The sequence below is a fragment of the Misgurnus anguillicaudatus genome, chromosome 12 (assembly GCF_027580225.2).
Source record: "Misgurnus anguillicaudatus chromosome 12, ASM2758022v2, whole genome shotgun sequence".
NCBI lineage: Eukaryota > Metazoa > Chordata > Actinopteri > Cypriniformes > Cobitidae > Misgurnus > Misgurnus anguillicaudatus.
In genome coordinates this window covers 22967866-22987048 of record NC_073348.2, presented here as the reverse complement: position 1 = coordinate 22987048, position 19183 = coordinate 22967866, and the positions used below count along the sequence as shown (strand labels likewise).

The 19183-nt window shown below is 42.4% G+C and overlaps 1 protein-coding gene across 2 annotated transcripts; it reads left to right on the top strand.

Moving 5' to 3' along the window:
• Positions 1 to 417: 417 nt before the first annotated feature.
• LOC129426596 (uncharacterized) lies at positions 418 to 7344 on the top strand. Of its 2 annotated transcripts, XR_012372553.1 has the most exons (3): positions 418 to 527; positions 719 to 7010; positions 7202 to 7344. XR_012372553.1 is itself a non-coding variant. In XM_073874131.1 (2 exons), exon 2 carries the CDS (start codon positions 934 to 936, stop codon positions 6778 to 6780), a length of 5847 nt encoding a protein of 1948 aa, XP_073730232.1. In that variant the 5' UTR covers positions 418 to 527; positions 719 to 933; the 3' UTR covers positions 6781 to 7344. The 2 variants fall into 2 exon arrangements, 1 of the variants encoding a protein (XP_073730232.1); XM_073874131.1 differs by having other exon boundaries at positions 719 to 7344.
• The last annotated feature ends 11839 nt before the right edge of the window (positions 7345 to 19183 follow it).

Below are 19183 nucleotides of genomic sequence, written 5' to 3'. Positions count from 1 at the left end.
CTGTCACTTTTGATAAAAAGCTTCTGCTTTCTTTTAGAGATATGAATCATAAAGTATTACATTTTATATTTAAAGAGAGTTTTAGGACAACAGATTAACAGAGTACACAATGTCACAAAGCTTAAATGATTTTAGTCTGAATATATTCAATAAAAGCAGAACTTGTGTGGTCAGTCAGAAGAACATGATTATTAATAATGTTCCCACACTGTCTATGTATGGCATATTTCCATCTTACAGACTAAAAAGGCGATCTGACGTTAAATACTTGACTAATGGCCATTTGGGACAGGACCCTGCCCTCGGAGAGGATCATCTTTTTATATTGTATTATATAAAATATATTGTTATGTTCATTGGAACAAGTGTTTTCGGTTTCTTAATTGGGACTTTAATTTTGAAAATTACCTGACTAAGCAAGGGAGCAGCCATTTTAGTTTCAGTTTGCTCAACTCTCTCAGACAGTTAGCTCCATGTGACTGCTGCTTCAGTTTTCTTTAATGTTTATGCCTTCGAAAGCATTGTCAGTAAGTAATTTTTGTAAAATGTGTAAATTGAGGATATTTTCTTTATTTTCTATGCTATATTGGTAATAATTAAGTGTTGTTTTATACACCAATTGCTTAACTGGTAACTCTGCTCTGTTAGCCTGTATATTGTGGATATATTTTACATTCTGTTTACTAAAAGCACTTTATTTGTGTATTGTTTTTGATAGTTTCACTCTCCTTTGAAGCATATTGGAGTAAACATCAGGAGTTTTTTTTTGAAAACTACACCCTGACTCCAGTCTTTATTTGAAGGGAGTTTGGCTTGCTGCTAAATTGTGTTCACGCATATGGAAACACACAAGGAGAGCAGTATAGTGAAATGACATAAACTCAGCTGGCTGAATATCTTAGCAGAAGCATACAGCAGCAAGTAGCGAGCATCATGGCTGAAAAGTATCCAAAAGAGACCACACCAGAGAAGATACAAAGTAAAGGTAACAAAACATCTGACGCATCCTCTAAAAGTTCCATAAGAACTTCAAGGTCCTCAAGATCTTCAGTTGGTGTTGCAGCAGCACGTGCTAGAGCTAAGGCAGAGGCTGCACGAGCACGTGTTACTTTTGCAGAGAGAGAAATTGCAATTAAGGTGGACACAGCCAGGCTACAAGCTAACTTGGAAGCCCTGCATCTGGAAAAAGAGGCTGCAGCTGCAAGTGCAGAAGCAGATATATTAGAAGCAGCAGCAGAGTATGAGGATGAGGAGCCATATGAAAGGAAAAGTCACTCTTCATCAGCACAAAGCACAGAAAAACGTGTTTGCGATTATGTCAGGGACCAAGCTACATATCTCAACGAGCAGGCCGACTTAGCTACAGATCAGCCTCATGATTGCAAATCTGAACCAGACCAAGTAACGGATCAGAACCAGTTTACCCCTCAAACTGAACCAAATATGGTGCATGTGAATGATAGCCAGTATGTCGTACTTGATGCATGTTCTTCATCTCTAAGGGCGCCAAAACTGCAAAAGGTAAAACTCCCGAGAAACATGAAAGAGGAGTCAATAGAAAAACCAGTCAGCAATAAATGGCAGCAACAGTGCAGTGGTGTATCAAGATATTTGCCACAACACTCAGAAACTTCAGACATGATAGACCTTGTGAAATTTCTTGCACGTCGTGAGCTAGTGAGCAGTGGTTTAACATGCTTTGATGATCGCCCTGAAAGTTACAGAGCCTGGAGGTCCTCTTTTATCAACACTATCAAAGACTTGGGTCTTACAGCCAGCGAGGAGCTAGACTTGTTGTCAAAGTGGCTTGGTAAAGAATCTTCAGAATACGTGAGACGTCTCAGAGCAGTTCACATAGGAAACCCAGACACAGCCTTGAAAATGGTCTGGAACAGACTTGATGAATGTTACAGCTCACCTGAAGTAATCGAAAGTGCACTGTTTAAGAAGTTAGACAGTTTTCCCAGGATTTCAGGTAAAGACAACCTCAAACTAAGAGAGCTCGGAGATCTTTTAATGGAGCTGCTCTCAGCCAAAGAAGACGGCTATCTACCAGGTTTAGCCTACTTAGACACTGCTCGAGGTATCAGACCTATTGTTGAAAAACTGCCATATTCCTTACAAGAGAAATGGATTTCTCAAGGCTCAAAGTACAAAGAAGAATTTGGTGTCACTTACCCTCCTTTCTCGTTCTTTACTCAGTTCATATGCAATCATGCTAAAACACGTAACGATCCAAGCTTTGCCTTTTCCAGTAGTTACCGCCCTCCGTATGAAGGACTCACTGTGAAACGCACTAACTTCAAGACACCAGTGTTGGTACACAAGACTGAAATCTCTCATAGTACATCTCAAGATAAAATGCCTTCTAGAGACGATCCAGCTAAATTCTGTCCAATCCACAACAAACCCCACCCTTTAAGGAAATGTCGAGGCTTCAGATTGAAAACAATCGACGACCGAAAAGCATATCTAAAAGAGCAAGGGATCTGCTTCAGGTGCTGCTCATCATCATCACACTTCGCTCGTGATTGCAAAGTCATTCTAAAGTGTGATGAATGCAATAGTGACAGTCACAACTCAGCTCTGCATCCTGGTCCACCCTCATGGACACCAAAAACCCAAAGTCATTCATTACAGCATGGCGGGGAGGATGCAGGAGAAATTCCAACAACACAAGAAGTGAGCTCCCTTTGCACTGAAGTTTGTCACGGCCTTTCCACAAAATCTTGTTCCAAGATCTGTCTCGTCAATGTGTTTCCTGAAGGTCATCCTGAGAATGCGGTAAAGATGTATGCTATGCTTGACGATCAGAGCAACAGATCTCTGGCCAGATCAAGATTTTTCGACATATTCAACATCAATAGCATAGCATCGCCTTACAGCTTAAAGACATGTGCAGGGTTGATTGAGTGTTCAGGAAGAAGAGCAAATGGCTATCGGATTGAAGCAGCAAACGGTGGAATTAGTTTTGCTCTTCCAACACTAATTGAATGTGATGAAATACCCAACAACCGCGACGAAATTCCGACACCCGAAGCCGCTCTCCATCAACCTCACCTCAAGCATATTGCATCTGAAATTCCAGCTCTGGATCCTGAAGCCCACATCCTCCTACTGCTCGGACGAGACATGCTCAGAGTTCACAAAGTGAGGAAACAAATGAATGGCCCAAACAACACACCATTTGGTCAAAAACTGGACCTAGGATGGGTTTTGGTTGGGGAAGTATGCTTAGGAGATGTGCACAAGCCCAGTGTTTCCAGTTTCAAGACAAACATCCTAGAAAATGGAAGACCCTCACTGTTTATTCCTTGTACGAGTCACGTACACATTAAAGAAAAGATCACCAGCAACTTAACAGCTCTGCATACAGCTCATGACTTTGAAACCCACTGGAACATGAACAAAGACAATCTTGGCCAGACTCTATTTATAAGATCAGAGAATGACAATAAGTCTGCACTCTCCATCGAGGATGAAGTCTTTCTAAAGATTATGGAGAAAGAAGCTTTCCAGGATAATTCCAACAGTTGGGTGGCACCTCTCCCCTTTAGGTCTCCACGGCCAGTTCTTTCAAACAACAGAGAACAAGCTTTAAGACGCCTCTCTTCCTTGCGACGTACACTAGAGAGGAAGCCAGATATGAAAGAACAGTTTGCAACCTTCATGCAAAAACTATTCGACAGTGACCATGCAGAACTTGCAGCTCCACTACCAAAGGGAAAAGAATGCTGGTACTTACCACTATTCGGAGTCTATCATCCCAAAAAACCTGATCAGATCAGGGTAGTATTTGACTCCAGCGCACAGCATGAAGGCATCTCTCTCAATAATGTACTCCTCACCGGACCAGACCTTAATAACAGCCTCATTGGTGTCTTGATGCGCTTCAGGAAAGAGTGTGTAGCGGTGATGGCAGACATACAACAAATGTTTCACTGTTTTGTTGTGAGAGAAGATCATAGAGACTACCTACGCTTCCTGTGGTACCGTGATAATGACCTTAACAAGGACATTGTTGAATACAGGATGAAAGTCCACGTGTTTGGCAACAGCACTTCCCCGGCAGTAGCAATTTACTGCCTAAGACGAGCAGCAGAGAAGGGTGCGCCGCAACACGGTCCTGACACCAGACACTTTGTGGAACGTGGATTCTATGTGGATGATGCATTAATTTCCTTGCCAACTGAACAGGAAGCTATAGACCTACTGAAGAGGACACAAGCATCCCTCTCTGAATCAAACCTGCGGCTGCACAAAATTGTATCCAACAGTCTTCATGTACTCAAAGCATTCCCAACTGAAGATCATGCAAAAGAAATCAAAGACCTCAATCTTAGTGGAACAACTATGCCTACACAACGCAGCCTTGGTCTGAATTGGGAAACTGCGACTGACACATTTACATTTAAAGTATCAGTCAACGACAAACCATTCACACGCCGTGGTGTCCTATCCATAATCAACAGTCTCTTCGATCCTCTCGGTCTTGTGGCTCCTGTCACTATACAGGGGAGGTTTTTACTCAGAGAGCTATCCATTGAAGAAATAGACTGGGATGAACCACTGCCACAAGAGAAACGTGGTGAGTGGGAAACATGGAGACATTCATTGAAAGACTTGCAAAACCTTCACATTCCTCGTCCTTACACACCCAACTCTCATTCAGAAGCAAATCACAAAGAAATCTGTGTTTTCTCTGATGCGTCGACAAAAGCCATCGGAGCCGTAGCTTATCTCAGGGCAGTAGATGGAGATGGACAGATCAGCATTGGCTTCGTCTTAGGGAAAGCAAAATTGACGCCAAAAAACCAGCCTACCATACCCCGATTAGAGCTTTGTGCAGCAGTCTTAGCAGTGGAGGTAGCAGAACTCATTGTTCAAGAGATTGACTTCAAACCGGATGCTATTACCTTCTACTGTGATAGCAAAATTGTACTCGGCTATATCTATAACGAAACTAAACGTTTCTACGTGTATGTCCACAACAGAGTACAGAGAATCAGACAATTTTCAGAACCAAAGCAGTGGCGATACATACCCACAGAGCACAATCCTGCTGACATTGCTTCCAGGTCCATCCATGCATCTCAACTCGTGAAATCTAACTGGTTTACAGGTCCGGCATTCTTGCATAAGCCACATGAAGATGACTTCATTATGACAGACAATTTTGCGCTTGTGGACCCAGATTCAGATACAGAAATCAGGCCAATTGTGACAGCTTGTATCACAGGAATGAAGGATAAACAACTCACCTCGGACAGATTTCAGAGATTCTCCTCTTGGAAATCATTACAAAGAGCCATTGCATCGCTCATCCATGTAGCTTGCTCTTTTAGATCTTCCAATGAATCCAACAGATGCAGCGGTTGGCACCTTTGTTCACAAGCACACACTGTAAGTGAGCTGTTAAAAGCCAAGAATGTGATAATCCACTCTGTGCAACAGGAGTCGTTCAGCAAGGACCTAGAACCACTCACTAAGGGAGGAAACATAAGCAGCAAAGTTCCACTCTCAAAGCTGAATCCTTTCTTAGATGAAGATGGCCTACTCCGGGTCGGAGGCAGATTAAAACTTGCAGATGTAAGCTACCCTGAAAAAAACCCAGTCATCTTACCTGGCAAGCATCACATTTCTGAGTTACTCATAAAGCACTACCATGAACGTGTGGAGCACCAAGGCCGCATATTCACAGAGGGGGCTATTCGTGCCGCTGGTTTATGGCTTATTGGAGGCAAGAGATGTATAAGCAGTATTCTTCATGCATGTGTAACTTGCCGTAAACTTCGTGGTAAACTAGAAATGCAGAAAATGTCAGACTTGCCACCAGAACGACTTAGTGTGTCACCACCCTTTACTTACACCGGCTTAGATGTCTTTGGCCCTTGGACAGTGGTAGCTCGCCGCACAAGAGGAGGTCAAGCTCTCAGTAAACGCTGGGCAGTACTTTTTACCTGCATGAGCACCCGTGCGGTTCACATTGAAGTCATTATGTCTATGGACTCTTCAAGTTGTATTAATGCACTTCGCAGGTTTTTCGCGATCCGTGGCCCTGCAAAACAACTGCAATCTGACTGTGGAACCAACTTCATTGGTGCTTGCAACGAGCTTGAATTCCACAAAGTAGTTCAAGAAACAAAAGTGCAAAGATACATCAATAACGAAGGATGCACATGGGCTTTCAACCCACCACACTCCTCCCATATGGGAGGCGCATGGGAGAGAATGATTGGTCTGGCTCGTAGAATTCTTGACTCAATGCTGATGCGGGAAGGACACTCTAACCTCTCTGATGAAGTGCTTTGTACACTTATGGCGGAAGTGGCAGCCATTATCAACAGTAGACCTCTAGTACCTGTTTGTATGGATGCAGACTCACCCTTGATACTTACCCCAGCGATGCTCTTAACACAAAAGGCAGGTTCTCCGCCTCCGGCAGGAAACTTCTCCGAAAAGGACATCTACAAACGCCAATGGCGGCAAGTACAGAGCCTAGCCAACCAATTCTGGTGTCGCTGGAAACAGGAATATCTGCAAACACTGCAAGTTCGTCACAAATGGCAGGATCCATACCCAAACATCCAGGAAGGTGACATAGTACTACTAAAGGACAATCAAGTAGCTCGAAATGAATGGCCTATGGCACTTGTCACAAGTGTTTTCCCTGGTCAAGATGGAAAGGTTCGAAAAGTTGAACTTAAAGTGACTAAAGAAGGGTCCAGCAAAACTTTCTTGAGGCCTATATCTGAAGTCATTCTCCTGCTCAGAAAATAAGAAAACAGTTGGTTATAGATGACATCTTTATAGATGTCAGGCGGGGAGTGTTATGTTCATTGGAACAAGTGTTTTCGGTTTCTTAATTGGGACTTTAATTTTGAAAATTACCTGACTAAGCAAGGGAGCAGCCATTTTAGTTTCAGTTTGCTCAACTCTCTCAGACAGTAAGCTCCATGTGACTGCTGCTTCAGTTTTCTTTAATGTTTATGCCTTCGAAAGCATTGTCAGTAAGTAATTTTTGTAAAATGTGTAAATTGAGGATATTTTCTTTATTTTCTATGCTATATTGGTAATAATTAAGTGTTGTTTTATACACCAATTGCTTAACTGGTAACTCTGCTCTGTTAGCCTGTATATTGTGTATATATTTTACATTCTGTTTACTAAAAGCACTTTATTTGTGTATTGTTTTTGATAGTTTCACTCTCCTTTGAAGCATATTGGAGTAAACATCAGGAGTTTTTTGAAAACTACACCCTGACTCCAGTCTTTATTTGAAGGGAGTTTGGCTTGCTGCTAAATTGTGTTCACGCATATGGAAACACACAAGGAGAGCAGTATATATATCCTCTTTATATGGACTTTTGTTCAATACAATTAATAGCACTAAAAGTGGTTTAACACTGGCTTGAAATCATAATTGAACCACATTAAGTGCTATAGCACCTATATACAGTGTTGAACTACACTCTTAACAATGCTGGGTTATTTTCAACCCAGTGTTGGGTCAAAAAGGAACAAACCCAGCTCGTTAGGTTGTAATTACAGTGCATTGAAAATGCGCTGTACTGTTGTTACTGGGCTTTTTATTATTATGTTGGCTTGACAAAGCCAACATACTGTTCTTCGATCTAAGCTTATTATTATGTTGGCTTGAAAAAGCCAACATACTGTTATTCATCTTAATCTTATTATTATTCTTCTTCTGATCCCCACTTTTTCTGACTGTAACTCCTCCTAGAGCTTTCAAGCTACACCCACAAAACTTTACAAAACTTTTAAGACTGGTACGTAGATTTATGCTATGACTTTTCTAACTGATGGGACCTACCGAATTCCTAAACGGGGGGCTCAAACACCCCAAAATTTCCATTGACTTAACATTACGACCAACTTTGACGGGTCATAGCTGCGAACGAAAAATTTGTAGAAACTTGTAGCTTATCACAGTTGAAGAGGCTGGCAGGCTCTGTAAGAACATGCATCACATAGGGGTGTAAGCTGTACCCCTGGGGTGTAAGAGGCCCCCAAATTTCCCCATTGACTTATAATGGGGCAGGAAACACGCCCATATAAGGGAAATAAAAACATCCCAGAAGGAATATCTTCATTCTAGAGTGTCGTAGAGACATGGGGGTGGGCTCATTTTACTCAGGCATCCAATCAGTCTTTCAGGATCTCTCCAAAGCTATTAAGCCACGCCCCTAGCAACCATTTTGGGCACCCTAGCAACATCTCCCATAGACTGCCATTATAAAATGCCCAGATGGATATCTTTGCATCACACTGTCATAGAGACATGGGGGTGGGCTCATTTTACTCAGGCATCCAATCAGTCTCTCAGGATTCTTACAGAGTTATTAAGCCACGCCCCTAGCAACCACTTTTTAGCACCCTAGCAACATAAAATTCAAACAGTTATATCTCGGCATCCGAACATCGTAGAGACACGGGGGTTGGACCGTTTGACTTGTGGCTTGAAGGGTGATCATTATGGGATGCACATTTTCTCCCTAGCAACCAAACTTAGTACCCTAGCAACGGAATAAACAAAGCCTTATATCTCCGCTTCAGAACATCATAGAGACACGGGGGTTGGACCGTTTTACTTGTGGCTTGAAGGGTGATCATTATGGGATGCCAATTTTCTCCCTAGCAACCAAACTTAGTACCCTAGCAACGGAATAAACAAAGCCTTATATCTCCGCTTCAGAACATCTTAGAGACACGGGGGTTGGACCGTTTTACTTGTGGCTTGAAGGGTGATCATTATGGGATGCCAATTTTCTCCCTAGCAACCAAACTTAGTACCCTAGCAACGGAATAAACAAAGCCTTATATCTCCGCTTCAGAACATCATAGAGACACGGGGGTTGGACCGTTTTACTTTTGACTTGAAGTGTGATCATTATGGGATGCCAATTTTCTCCCTAGCAACCAAACTTAGTACCCTAGCAACGGAATAAACAAAGCCTTATATCTCCGCATCAGAACATCATAGAGACACGGGGGTTGGACCGTTTTACTTGTGGCTTGAAGGGTGATCATTATGGGATGCCAATTTTCTCCCTAGCAACCAAACTTAGTACCCTAGCAACGGAATAAACAAAGCCTTATATCTCCGCTTCAGAACATCTTAGAGACACGGGGGTTGGACCGTTTTACTTGTGGCTTGAAGGGTGATCATTATGGGATGCCAATTTTCTCCCTAGCAACCAAACTTAGTACCCTAGCAACGGAATAAACAAAGCCTTATATCTCTGCTTCAGAACATCATAGAGACACGAGGGTTGGACCGTTTTACTTGTGGCTTGAAGGGTGATCATTATGGGATGCCAATTTTCTCCCTAGCAACCAAACTTAGTACCCTAGCAACAGAATAAACAAAGCCTTATATCTTCGCTTCAGAACATCTTAGAGACACGGGGGTGGGACCGTTTTTCTTGTGGCTTGAAGGGTGATCATTATGGGATACCATTTTATCCTTAGCAACCAAACTTAGTACCCTAGCAACGGAATAAACAAAGCCTTATATCTCCGCTTCAGAACATCTTAGAGACACGGGGGTTGGACCGTTTTACTTGTGGCTTGAAGGTTAATCATTATGGGATGCCAATTTTCTCCCTAGCAACCAAACTTAGTACCCTAGCAACAGAATAAATGTTAGCTTCATGCTAATCATGTTAGCTTCATGCTAGCTTTGTGCTAATCATGCTAACATCATGCTAATCATGCTAACATCATGCTAGCTTTGTGCTAATCATGCTAGCATCATGCTAGCTTCATGCTAATCATGCTAGCTTCATGCTAATCATGCTAACATCATACTTAAACATACTAACAGCCGGATAGCCTACTAAACTAAACTTCTGTCAAACCGTTTTAAACGTTCCGGCTACACTTTTTCAAGCCAACATAAAGTTTGTCTTCAAACTTTTCTATCTAGTTAGTGGTGCTTGCATTTATGCAAAGCATCACTATTACTATTCCTCAGGGATATTATTATTATTATATTTTATTCTTACATCCGGACACTTTTTCGGCGCGTAACTCGTCCCGCACGCTTTGTCGTAGACCCATGAAAGAGGGCTCAAATCGACCGGATTATTGAGGAGAGGTGTGCTATGACTTTTATAAGGGATCGGGTGCAGGATTTCCGAAAGGGGGGCGTAAAACCACCCGAAAAATCCCATTGACTTAACATTGGGCCCAACTTTGACGGGTCATAGCTCCGCTCGTGGATTTTGTAGAAACATGTGGGTTACAACATTTGAAGAGGGTGGTAGACTCTGTAAGAACATACATCACATTGGGGTGTAAGCTGTACCCCTGGGGTGTAAGAGGCTCCCAAAAGTGCCCTAATGAAAAGTCAATGGGGCAAGGAACACGCCCATATAAGGGAATACAAATTTTCCTGATGGGATATCTTCGCATTGCAGCTTCGTAGGGACAAGGGGGTGGGCTCATTTTACTCGGGCATCCAATCAGTCCCTCAGGATCATCTCAGATCTATTAAGACACGCCCCTAGCAACAATTTTGGGTACCCTAGCAACATCTCCCATAGACTGCCATTATAAAATGCCCAGATGGATATCTTTGCACCACAGTGTCATAGAGACATGGGGGTGGGCTCATTTTACTCAGGCATCCAATCAGTCTCTCAGGATCCTTAATGACTTACTAAGCCACGCCCCTAGCAACCACTTTTGAGCACCCTAGCAACATAAAATTCAAACAGTTATATCTCGGCATCAGAACATCGTAGAGACACGGGGGTTGGACCGTTTTACTTGTGACTAGGGGTGTAACAATTGGGCACATAATTGGCCACTCCCAAGCCACGCCCATAGCAACCAAATTTGCGCACCCTAGCAACCGAATAAACTAAGCCTTATATCTCCGCATCAGAACATCGTAGAGACACGGGGGTTGGACCGTTTGACTCGTGACTCGGAGGGTAATCAGTAGTGGATGCCAATTTTTTCCCTAGCAACCAAATACAGTACCCTAGCAACAGAGTAAACAAAGCCTTATATCTCCGCTTCAGAACATCGTAGAGACACGGGGTTTGGACCGTTTGACTCGTGACTCGGAGGGTAATCAGTAGTGGATGCCATTTTTTTCCCTAGCAACCAAATACAGTACCCTAGCAACAGAGTAAACAAAGCCTTATATCTCCGCATCAGAACATCGTAGAGACACGGGGGTTGGACCGTTTGACTAGTGACTCGGAGTGTAATCATTATGGGATGCCAATTTTTTCCCTAGCAACCAAATACAGTACCCTAGCAACAGAGTAAACAAAGCCTTATATCTCCGCATCAGAACATCGTAGAGACACGGGGGTTGGACCGTTTGACTCGTGACTCGGAGTGAAATCATTATGGGATGCCAATTTTTTCCCTAGCAACCAAATACAGTACCCTAGCAACAGAGTAAACAAAGCCTTATATCTCCGCATCAGAACATCGTAGAGACACGGGGGTTGGACCGTTTGACTAGTGACTCGGAGTGTAATCATTATGGGATGCCATTTTTTTCCCTAGCAACCAAATACAGTACCCTAGCAACAGAGTAAACAAAGCCTTATATCTCCGCATCAGAACATCGTAGAGACATGGGGGTTGGACCGTTTGACTCGTGATTTGGAGTGTAATCATTATGGGATGCCATTTTTTCCCTAGCAACCAAATACAGTACCCTAGCAACAGAGTAAACAAAGCCTTATATCTCCGCATCAGAACATCGTACAGACACGGGGGTTGGACCGTTTGACTCGTGACTCGGCGTGTAATCACTATGGGATGCCAATTTTTTCCCTAGCAACCAAATCCAGTGCCCTAGCAACCGAATAAACAAAGCCTTATATCTCCGCATCAGAACATCATAGAGACACTGGCTTTGGATCGTTTTACTCGTGACTGGAAGTATAATCATATACTGTCCCCAGAATTTTGCCACGGCAAGCACCACTTCACATTTTCTTCAGGAAATGTACCTATCTAGTTATTATTATTATTCTTCTTCTGTTCATACTTTTTACCAATTGTAACTCCTCCTAGAGCTTTCAAGCTACACCCACAAAACTTAACAAAACTTTTAAGACTGGTCCGTAGATAGGTGCTATGACTTTTCTAACTGATGGGACCTACCGAATTCCTAAACGGGGCGCTCAAACACCCCAAATTTTCCATTGACTTAACATTGCGACAAACTTTGACGGGTCATAGCTGCAAGCGAGAAATTTGTACAAACTTGTGGGTTACCACATTTGCAGAGGCTGGCAGGCTCTGTAAGAACATACATCACATTGGGGTGTAAGTTTCACCCCTGGGGTGTAGGAGGCCCCCAAAATTCCCCATTGACTTATAACGGGGCAGGAAACACGCCCATATAAGGGAATAAAAACGTTCCAGATGGAATATCTTCGCTTTACAGTGTCATAGAGACATGGGGGTGGGCTCATTTTACTCAGGCATCCAAACAGTCTCTCTGGATCATCCCATAGCAATTAAGCCACGCCCCTAGCAACCATTTTTGGGCACCCTAGCAACATCTCCCATAGACTTCCATTATAAAATGCCCAGATGGATATCTTTGCAGCACAGTGTCACAGAGACATGGGGGTGGGCTCATTTTACTCAGGCATCTAATCAGCCTCTAAGGATTCTTATTGAGCTATTAAGCCACGCCCCTAGCAACCAAATATGAGCACCCTAGCAACATAATAAACAAAGCCTTATATCTCTGGATCTGAACATCATAGAGACATGGGGGTTGGGTCTTTTGGTCATGTTAGCTTTATGCTAGCTTCAAGCTAAGTCATACTAGCTTCATGCTAGTTTCATGCTAGCTTTATGCTAATTTCATAATAAATCTTGCTAACTTCATGCTTATTCATGTTAGCATCATGCTAGCTTCATGCTAATTCATGTTAACATCATGCTAGCTTCAAGCTAATTCATGTTAACATCATGCTAGCTTAATGCTAATTCATGTTAGCATCATGCTAGCTTCATGCTAATTAATGTTAGCATCATGCTAGCTTCATGCTAATTCATGTTAGCATCATGCTAGCTTCATGCTAATTCATGTTAGCATCATGCTAGCTTCATGCTAATTCATGTTAGCTTCATGCTAGCTTCATGCTAATTCATGTTAGCTTCATGCTAGCTTCATGCTAATTCATGTTAGCATCATGCTAGTTTCATGCTAATTCATGTTAGCATCATGCTAGCTTCATGCTAATTCATATTAGCATCATGCTAGCTTCATGCTAACTTCATGCTAATTCATGTTAGCATCATGCTAGCTTCATGCTAATTCATGTTAGCATCATGCTAGCGTCATGCTAATTCATGTTAGCATCATGCTAGCTTCATGCTAATTCATGTTAGCATCATGCTAGCTTCATGCTAATTTATGTTAGCATCATGCTAGCTTCATGATAATTCATGTTAGCATCATACTAGCTTCATGCTAATTCATGTTAGCATCATGCTAACTTCATGCTAACTTCATGCTAATTCATGTTAGCATCATGCTAGCTTCATGCTAATTCATGTTAGCATCATGCTAGCTTTATGTTATTCATGTTAGCATCATGCTAGCTTCATGTTAATTCATGTTAACATCATGCTAGCTTCATGCTAATTCATGTTATCATCATGCTAGCTTCATGCTAGCTTCATGCTAATTCATGTTAGCATCATGCTAGCTTCATGCTAACTTCATGCTAATTCATGTTAGCATCATGCTAGCTTCATGCAAATCATGCTAACTTGATGCTAGCTTCATGCTAATCATGTTAGCTTCATGCTAGCTTCATGCTAATTCATGTTAGCATCATGCTAGATTCATGCTATTTCATGTTAGCATCATGCTAGCTTCATGCTAATCATGTTAACTTGATGCTAGCTTCATGCTAATCATGTTAGCTTCATGCTAATCATGTTAGCTTCATGCTAGCTTCAGGCTAATCATGCTAACTTTATGTTAAATCAGGCTAGCTTCATACTTAAACATACTAACAGCCAGATAGCATACTAAACTAAACTTCTGTCAAACCGTTTTTAACGTTCAGGCCAGGCTTTGTCAAGCCAACATAAAGTTTGTCAACAAACTTTTCTATCTAGTTATTATTATTAGTGGTGCTTGCATTTATGCAAGGCATCACTATTACTATTCCTCATACTTATTCTTATTATTCTTATTCTGGACACTTTTTTCGGCGCGTAACTCGTCCCGCACGGTTTGTCATAGACCCATGAAAGATGGCTCAAAATGACCGGTTTATTGAGGAGAGGTGTGCTATGACTTTTATAAGGGATCGGGTGCAGGATTTTCGAAAGGGGGACGAAAAACCACCCGAAAAATCCCATTGACTTAACATTGCGCCCAACTTTGACGGGTCATAGCTCAGCTCGAGGATTTGGTAGAAACTTGTGGGTTACAACATTTGAAGAGGGTGGTAGACTCTGTAAGAACATACATCACAATGGGGTGAAAGTTGTACCCCTGGGGTGTAGGAGGCGCCCAAAAGTGCCCCATTGACTTATAATTGGTCAGGGAACATGCCCATATAAGGGAATAAGAATTTTCCTGATGGGATATCTTCGAATTACAGTGTCGTAGAATCAAGGGGGTGGGCTTATTTTACTCAGGCATCCAATCAGTCTCTCAGGAGAGTCCCAGAGCTATTAAGCCACGCCCCTAGCAACCATTTTGGGCACCCTAGCAACATCTCCCATAGACTGCCATTATAAAATGCCCAGATGGATATCTTTGCAGCACAGTGTCATAGAGACATGGGGGTGGGCTCATTTTACTCAGGCATCCAATCAGTCTCTCGGGATCCTTAAAGACTTACTAAGCCACGCCCCTAGCAACCACTTTTGAGCACCCTAGCAACATAAAATTCAAACAGTTATATCTCGGCATCAGAACATCGTAGAGACACGGGGGTTGGACCGTTTTACTTGTGACTAGGGGTGTAACAATTGGGCACATCATTGGCCACTCCCAAGCCACGCCCCTAGCAACCAAATACAGTACCCTAGCAACAGAGTAAACAAAGCCTTATATCTCCACATCAGAACATCGTAGAGACACGGGGGTTGGACCGTTTGACTCGTGACTCAGAGTGTAATCATTATGGGATGCCAATTTTTTCCCTAGCAACCAAATACAGTACCCTAGCAACAGAGTAAAAAAGCCTTATATCTCCGCATCAGAACATCGTAGAGACACAGGGGTTGGACCGTTTGACTAGTGACTCAGAGTGTAATCATTATGGGATGCCAATTTTTTCCCTAGCAACCAAATACAGTACCCTAGCAACAGAGTAAACAAAGCCTTATATCTCCACATCAGAACATCGTAGAGACACGGGGGTTGGACCGTTTGACTCGTGACTCGGAGTGTAATCATTATGGGATGCCAATTTTTTTTCCTAGCAACCAAATACAGTACCCTAGCAACAGAGTAAACAAAGCCTTATATCTCCGCATCAGAACATCGTAGAGACACGGGGGTTTGACCGTTTGACTAGTGACTCAGAGTGTAATCCTTATGGGATGCCAATTTTTTCCCTAGCAACCAAATACAGTACCCTAGCAACAGAGTAAGCAAAGCCTTATATCTCCGCATCAGAACATCGTAGAGACAGGGGGGTTGGACCGTTTGACTCGTGACACTGAGTGTAATCACTATGGGATGCCATTTTTTCCCTAGCAACCAAATACAGTACCCTAGCAACAGAGTAAACAAAGCCTTATATCTCTGCATCAGAACATCGTAGAGACACGGGGGTTGGACCGTTTGACTTGTGACTCGGAGGGTAATCACTAGTGGATGCCATTTTTTCCCCTAGCAACCAAATACAGTACCCTAGCAACAGAGTAAACAAAGCCTTATATCTCCACATCAGAACATCGTAGAGACACGGGGGTTCGACCGTTTGACTCGTGACTCAGAGTGTAATCATTATGGGATGCCAATTTTTTCCCTAGCAACCAAATACAGTTACCTAGCAACAGAGTAAAAAAGCCTTATATCTCCGCATCAGAACATCGTAGAGACACGGGGGTTGGACCGTTTGACTAGTGACTCAGAGTGTAATCATTATGGGATGCCAATTTTTTCCCTAGCAACCAAATACAGTACCCTAGCAACAGAGTAAACAAAGCCTTATATCTCCACATCAGAACATCGTAGAGACACGGGGGTTGGACCGTTTGACTCGTGACTCGGAGTGTAATCATTATGGGATGCCAATTTTTTTCCCTAGCAACCAAATACAGTACCCTAGCAACAGAGTAAACAAAGCCTTATATCTCCGCATCAGAACATCGTAGAGACACGGGGGTTTGACCGTTTGACTAGTGACTCAGAGTGTAATCATTATGGGATGCCAATTTTTTCCCTAGCAACCAAATACAGTACCCTAGCAACAGAGTAAACAAAGCCTTATATCTCCGCATCAGAACATCGTAGAGACACGGGGGTTGGACCGTTTGACTCGTGACTCAGAGTGTAATCACTATGGGATGCCATTTTTGCCCTAGCAACCAAATACAGTACCCTAGCAACAGAGTAAACAAAGCCTTATATCTCTGCATCAGAACATCGTAGAGACACGGGGGTTGGACCGTTTGACTTGTGACTCGGAGGGTAATCACTAGTGGATGCCATTTTTTCCCCTAGCAACCAAATACAGTACCCTAGCAACAGAATAAACAAAGCCTTATATCTCCGCGTCAGAACATCGTAGAGACACGGGGGTTGGACCGTTTGACGCGTGACTCAGAGTGTAATCACTATGGCATGCCATTTTTTCCCTAGCAACCAAATACAGTACCCTAGCAACAGAGTAAACAAAGCCTTATATCTCCGCATCAGAACATCGTAGAGACACGGGGGTTGGACCGTTTGACTCGTGACCCGGAGTGTAATCACTATTGGATGTCAAATTTTTCCCTAGCAACCAAATACAGTACCCTAGCAACCGAATAAACAAAGCCTTATTTCTCTGCATCAGAACATAGTAGAGACACGGGGTTTGGATCGTCTTACTCGTGACTGTAGGTATAATCATATACTGTCCCCCGAAATTTGCCACGGCAAGCACCACTTCACATTTTCTTCAGGAAATGTACCTATCTAGTTATTATTATTATTCTTCCAACCAAATTTCCGCAATTAATACGGGTCGAACCGCTTAACTTAGAAACTTCATTCAAACTCTCAAACGTGCGGACTATTCGGGAATAGTGTGCTATGACTTTTATAAGCGGTCGGAGGTACGGTCTTCGCCCCAGGGGCGAAAAAGCAGCCGAAAAATCCCATTGACTTAACATGGAGACAAACTTTGACGAGTCGTAGCTCAGACCTAGAATTTCACAGAAACTTGTGACTTGCCACATTTGAAGAGGCTGGCAGGCTCTGTAAGAACATACCTCACAATGGCGTGTAAGTTGTACCCCTGGGGTGTAAGAGGCCCCCAAATTTCCCCATAGACTTATAATGGGGCAGGAATCATGCCCATATAAGGAAATAAAAACGTCCCAGATGGGATATCTTTGCAGCGCAGTGTCATAGAGACATGGGGGTGGGCTCATTTTACTCAGGCATCCAATCAGTCCCTTAGGATCCTTATTGAGCTATTAAGCCACGCCCCTAGCAACCATTTTGGGCACCCTAGCAACATTTTCCCATAGACTGCCATTATAAAATGCCCAAATGGATATCTTTGCAGCACAGTGTCATAGAGACATGGGGGTGGGCTCATTTTACTCATGCATCCAATCAGTCTCTCACCATCCTTATTGAGGTATTAAGCCACGCCCCTAGCAACCAAATATGAGCAGCCTAGCAACATAATAAACAAAGCCTTATATCTCTGGATCCGAACATCATAGAGACATGGGGGTTGGGTCTTTGGGTCATATTAGCTTCATGCTAGCTTCATGCTAAGTCATACTAGCTTCGTGCTAGTTTCATGCTAGCTTTATGCTAATGTCATAATAAATCTTGCTAACTTAATGCTAAATCATGTTAGCTTAATGTTAAATCTTGTTAGCTTCATGCTAAATCATGCTAGCTTCATGCTAATCATGCCAGCATCATGCTAACTTCATGCTAGTCATGCTAGCATCATGCTAGCTTCATGCTAATCATGCTAACATCATGCTAACTTCATGCTAATCATGTTAGCATCATGCTAGCATCATGCTAATCATGCTAGCATCATGCTAATCATGCTAACATCATGCTAGCTCATGCTAACTTTATGCTAATCATGTTAGCATCATGCTAGCTTCAATGCTAATCATGCTAACATCATGCTAGCTTCATGCTAATCATGCTAGCATCATGCTAATCATGCTAGCATCATGCTAACTTCATGCTAATCATGTTAGCATCATGCTAGCTTCATGCTAATCATGCTAGCATCATGTTAGCTTCATGCTAATCATGCTAGCATCATGCTAGCTTCAATGCTAATCATGCTAACATCATGCTAACTTCATGCTAATCATGCTAGCATCATGCTAATCATGCTAACATCATGCTAGCTTCATGCTTATCAAGCTAGCATCATGCTGATCATGCTACCATCCTGCTAATCATGCTAACATCATGCTACCATCATGCTAGCATCATGTTACCTTCATGCTAATCATGTTAGCTTCATGCTAATCATGCTAGCTTCAATGCTAATCATGCTAACATCATGTTAGCTTCAATGCTAATCATGCTAGATTCATGCTAATCATGCTAGCATTATTAGCATGCTAGCTTCATGTTAATCATGCTAACATCATGCTAAATCATGCTAACAACATGCTAGCTTCATGCTAAATCATGCTAGCGTCATGTTAGCTTCATGCTAAATCATGTTAGCTTCATGCTAAATCATGATAATGTCATGATAAATCATGTTAGCTTCATGATAAATCATGTTATCTTCATGTTAAATCATGCTAGCAAAACATGTCAACAGCCAGGTAAACTACTAGACTAAATTTCTTTTACATTTCTGTCAATCAACTTTTTTGCATTTTCATGCACTGGTAATTCCTTGGGAATTGCATTTCTAGTTTAACTTATGCTGGTTGCTTCAAACCCAAAATGCGGGTTAGCTTTAACCTATTGTTGGGTCAAATATAAAAGTTTTCT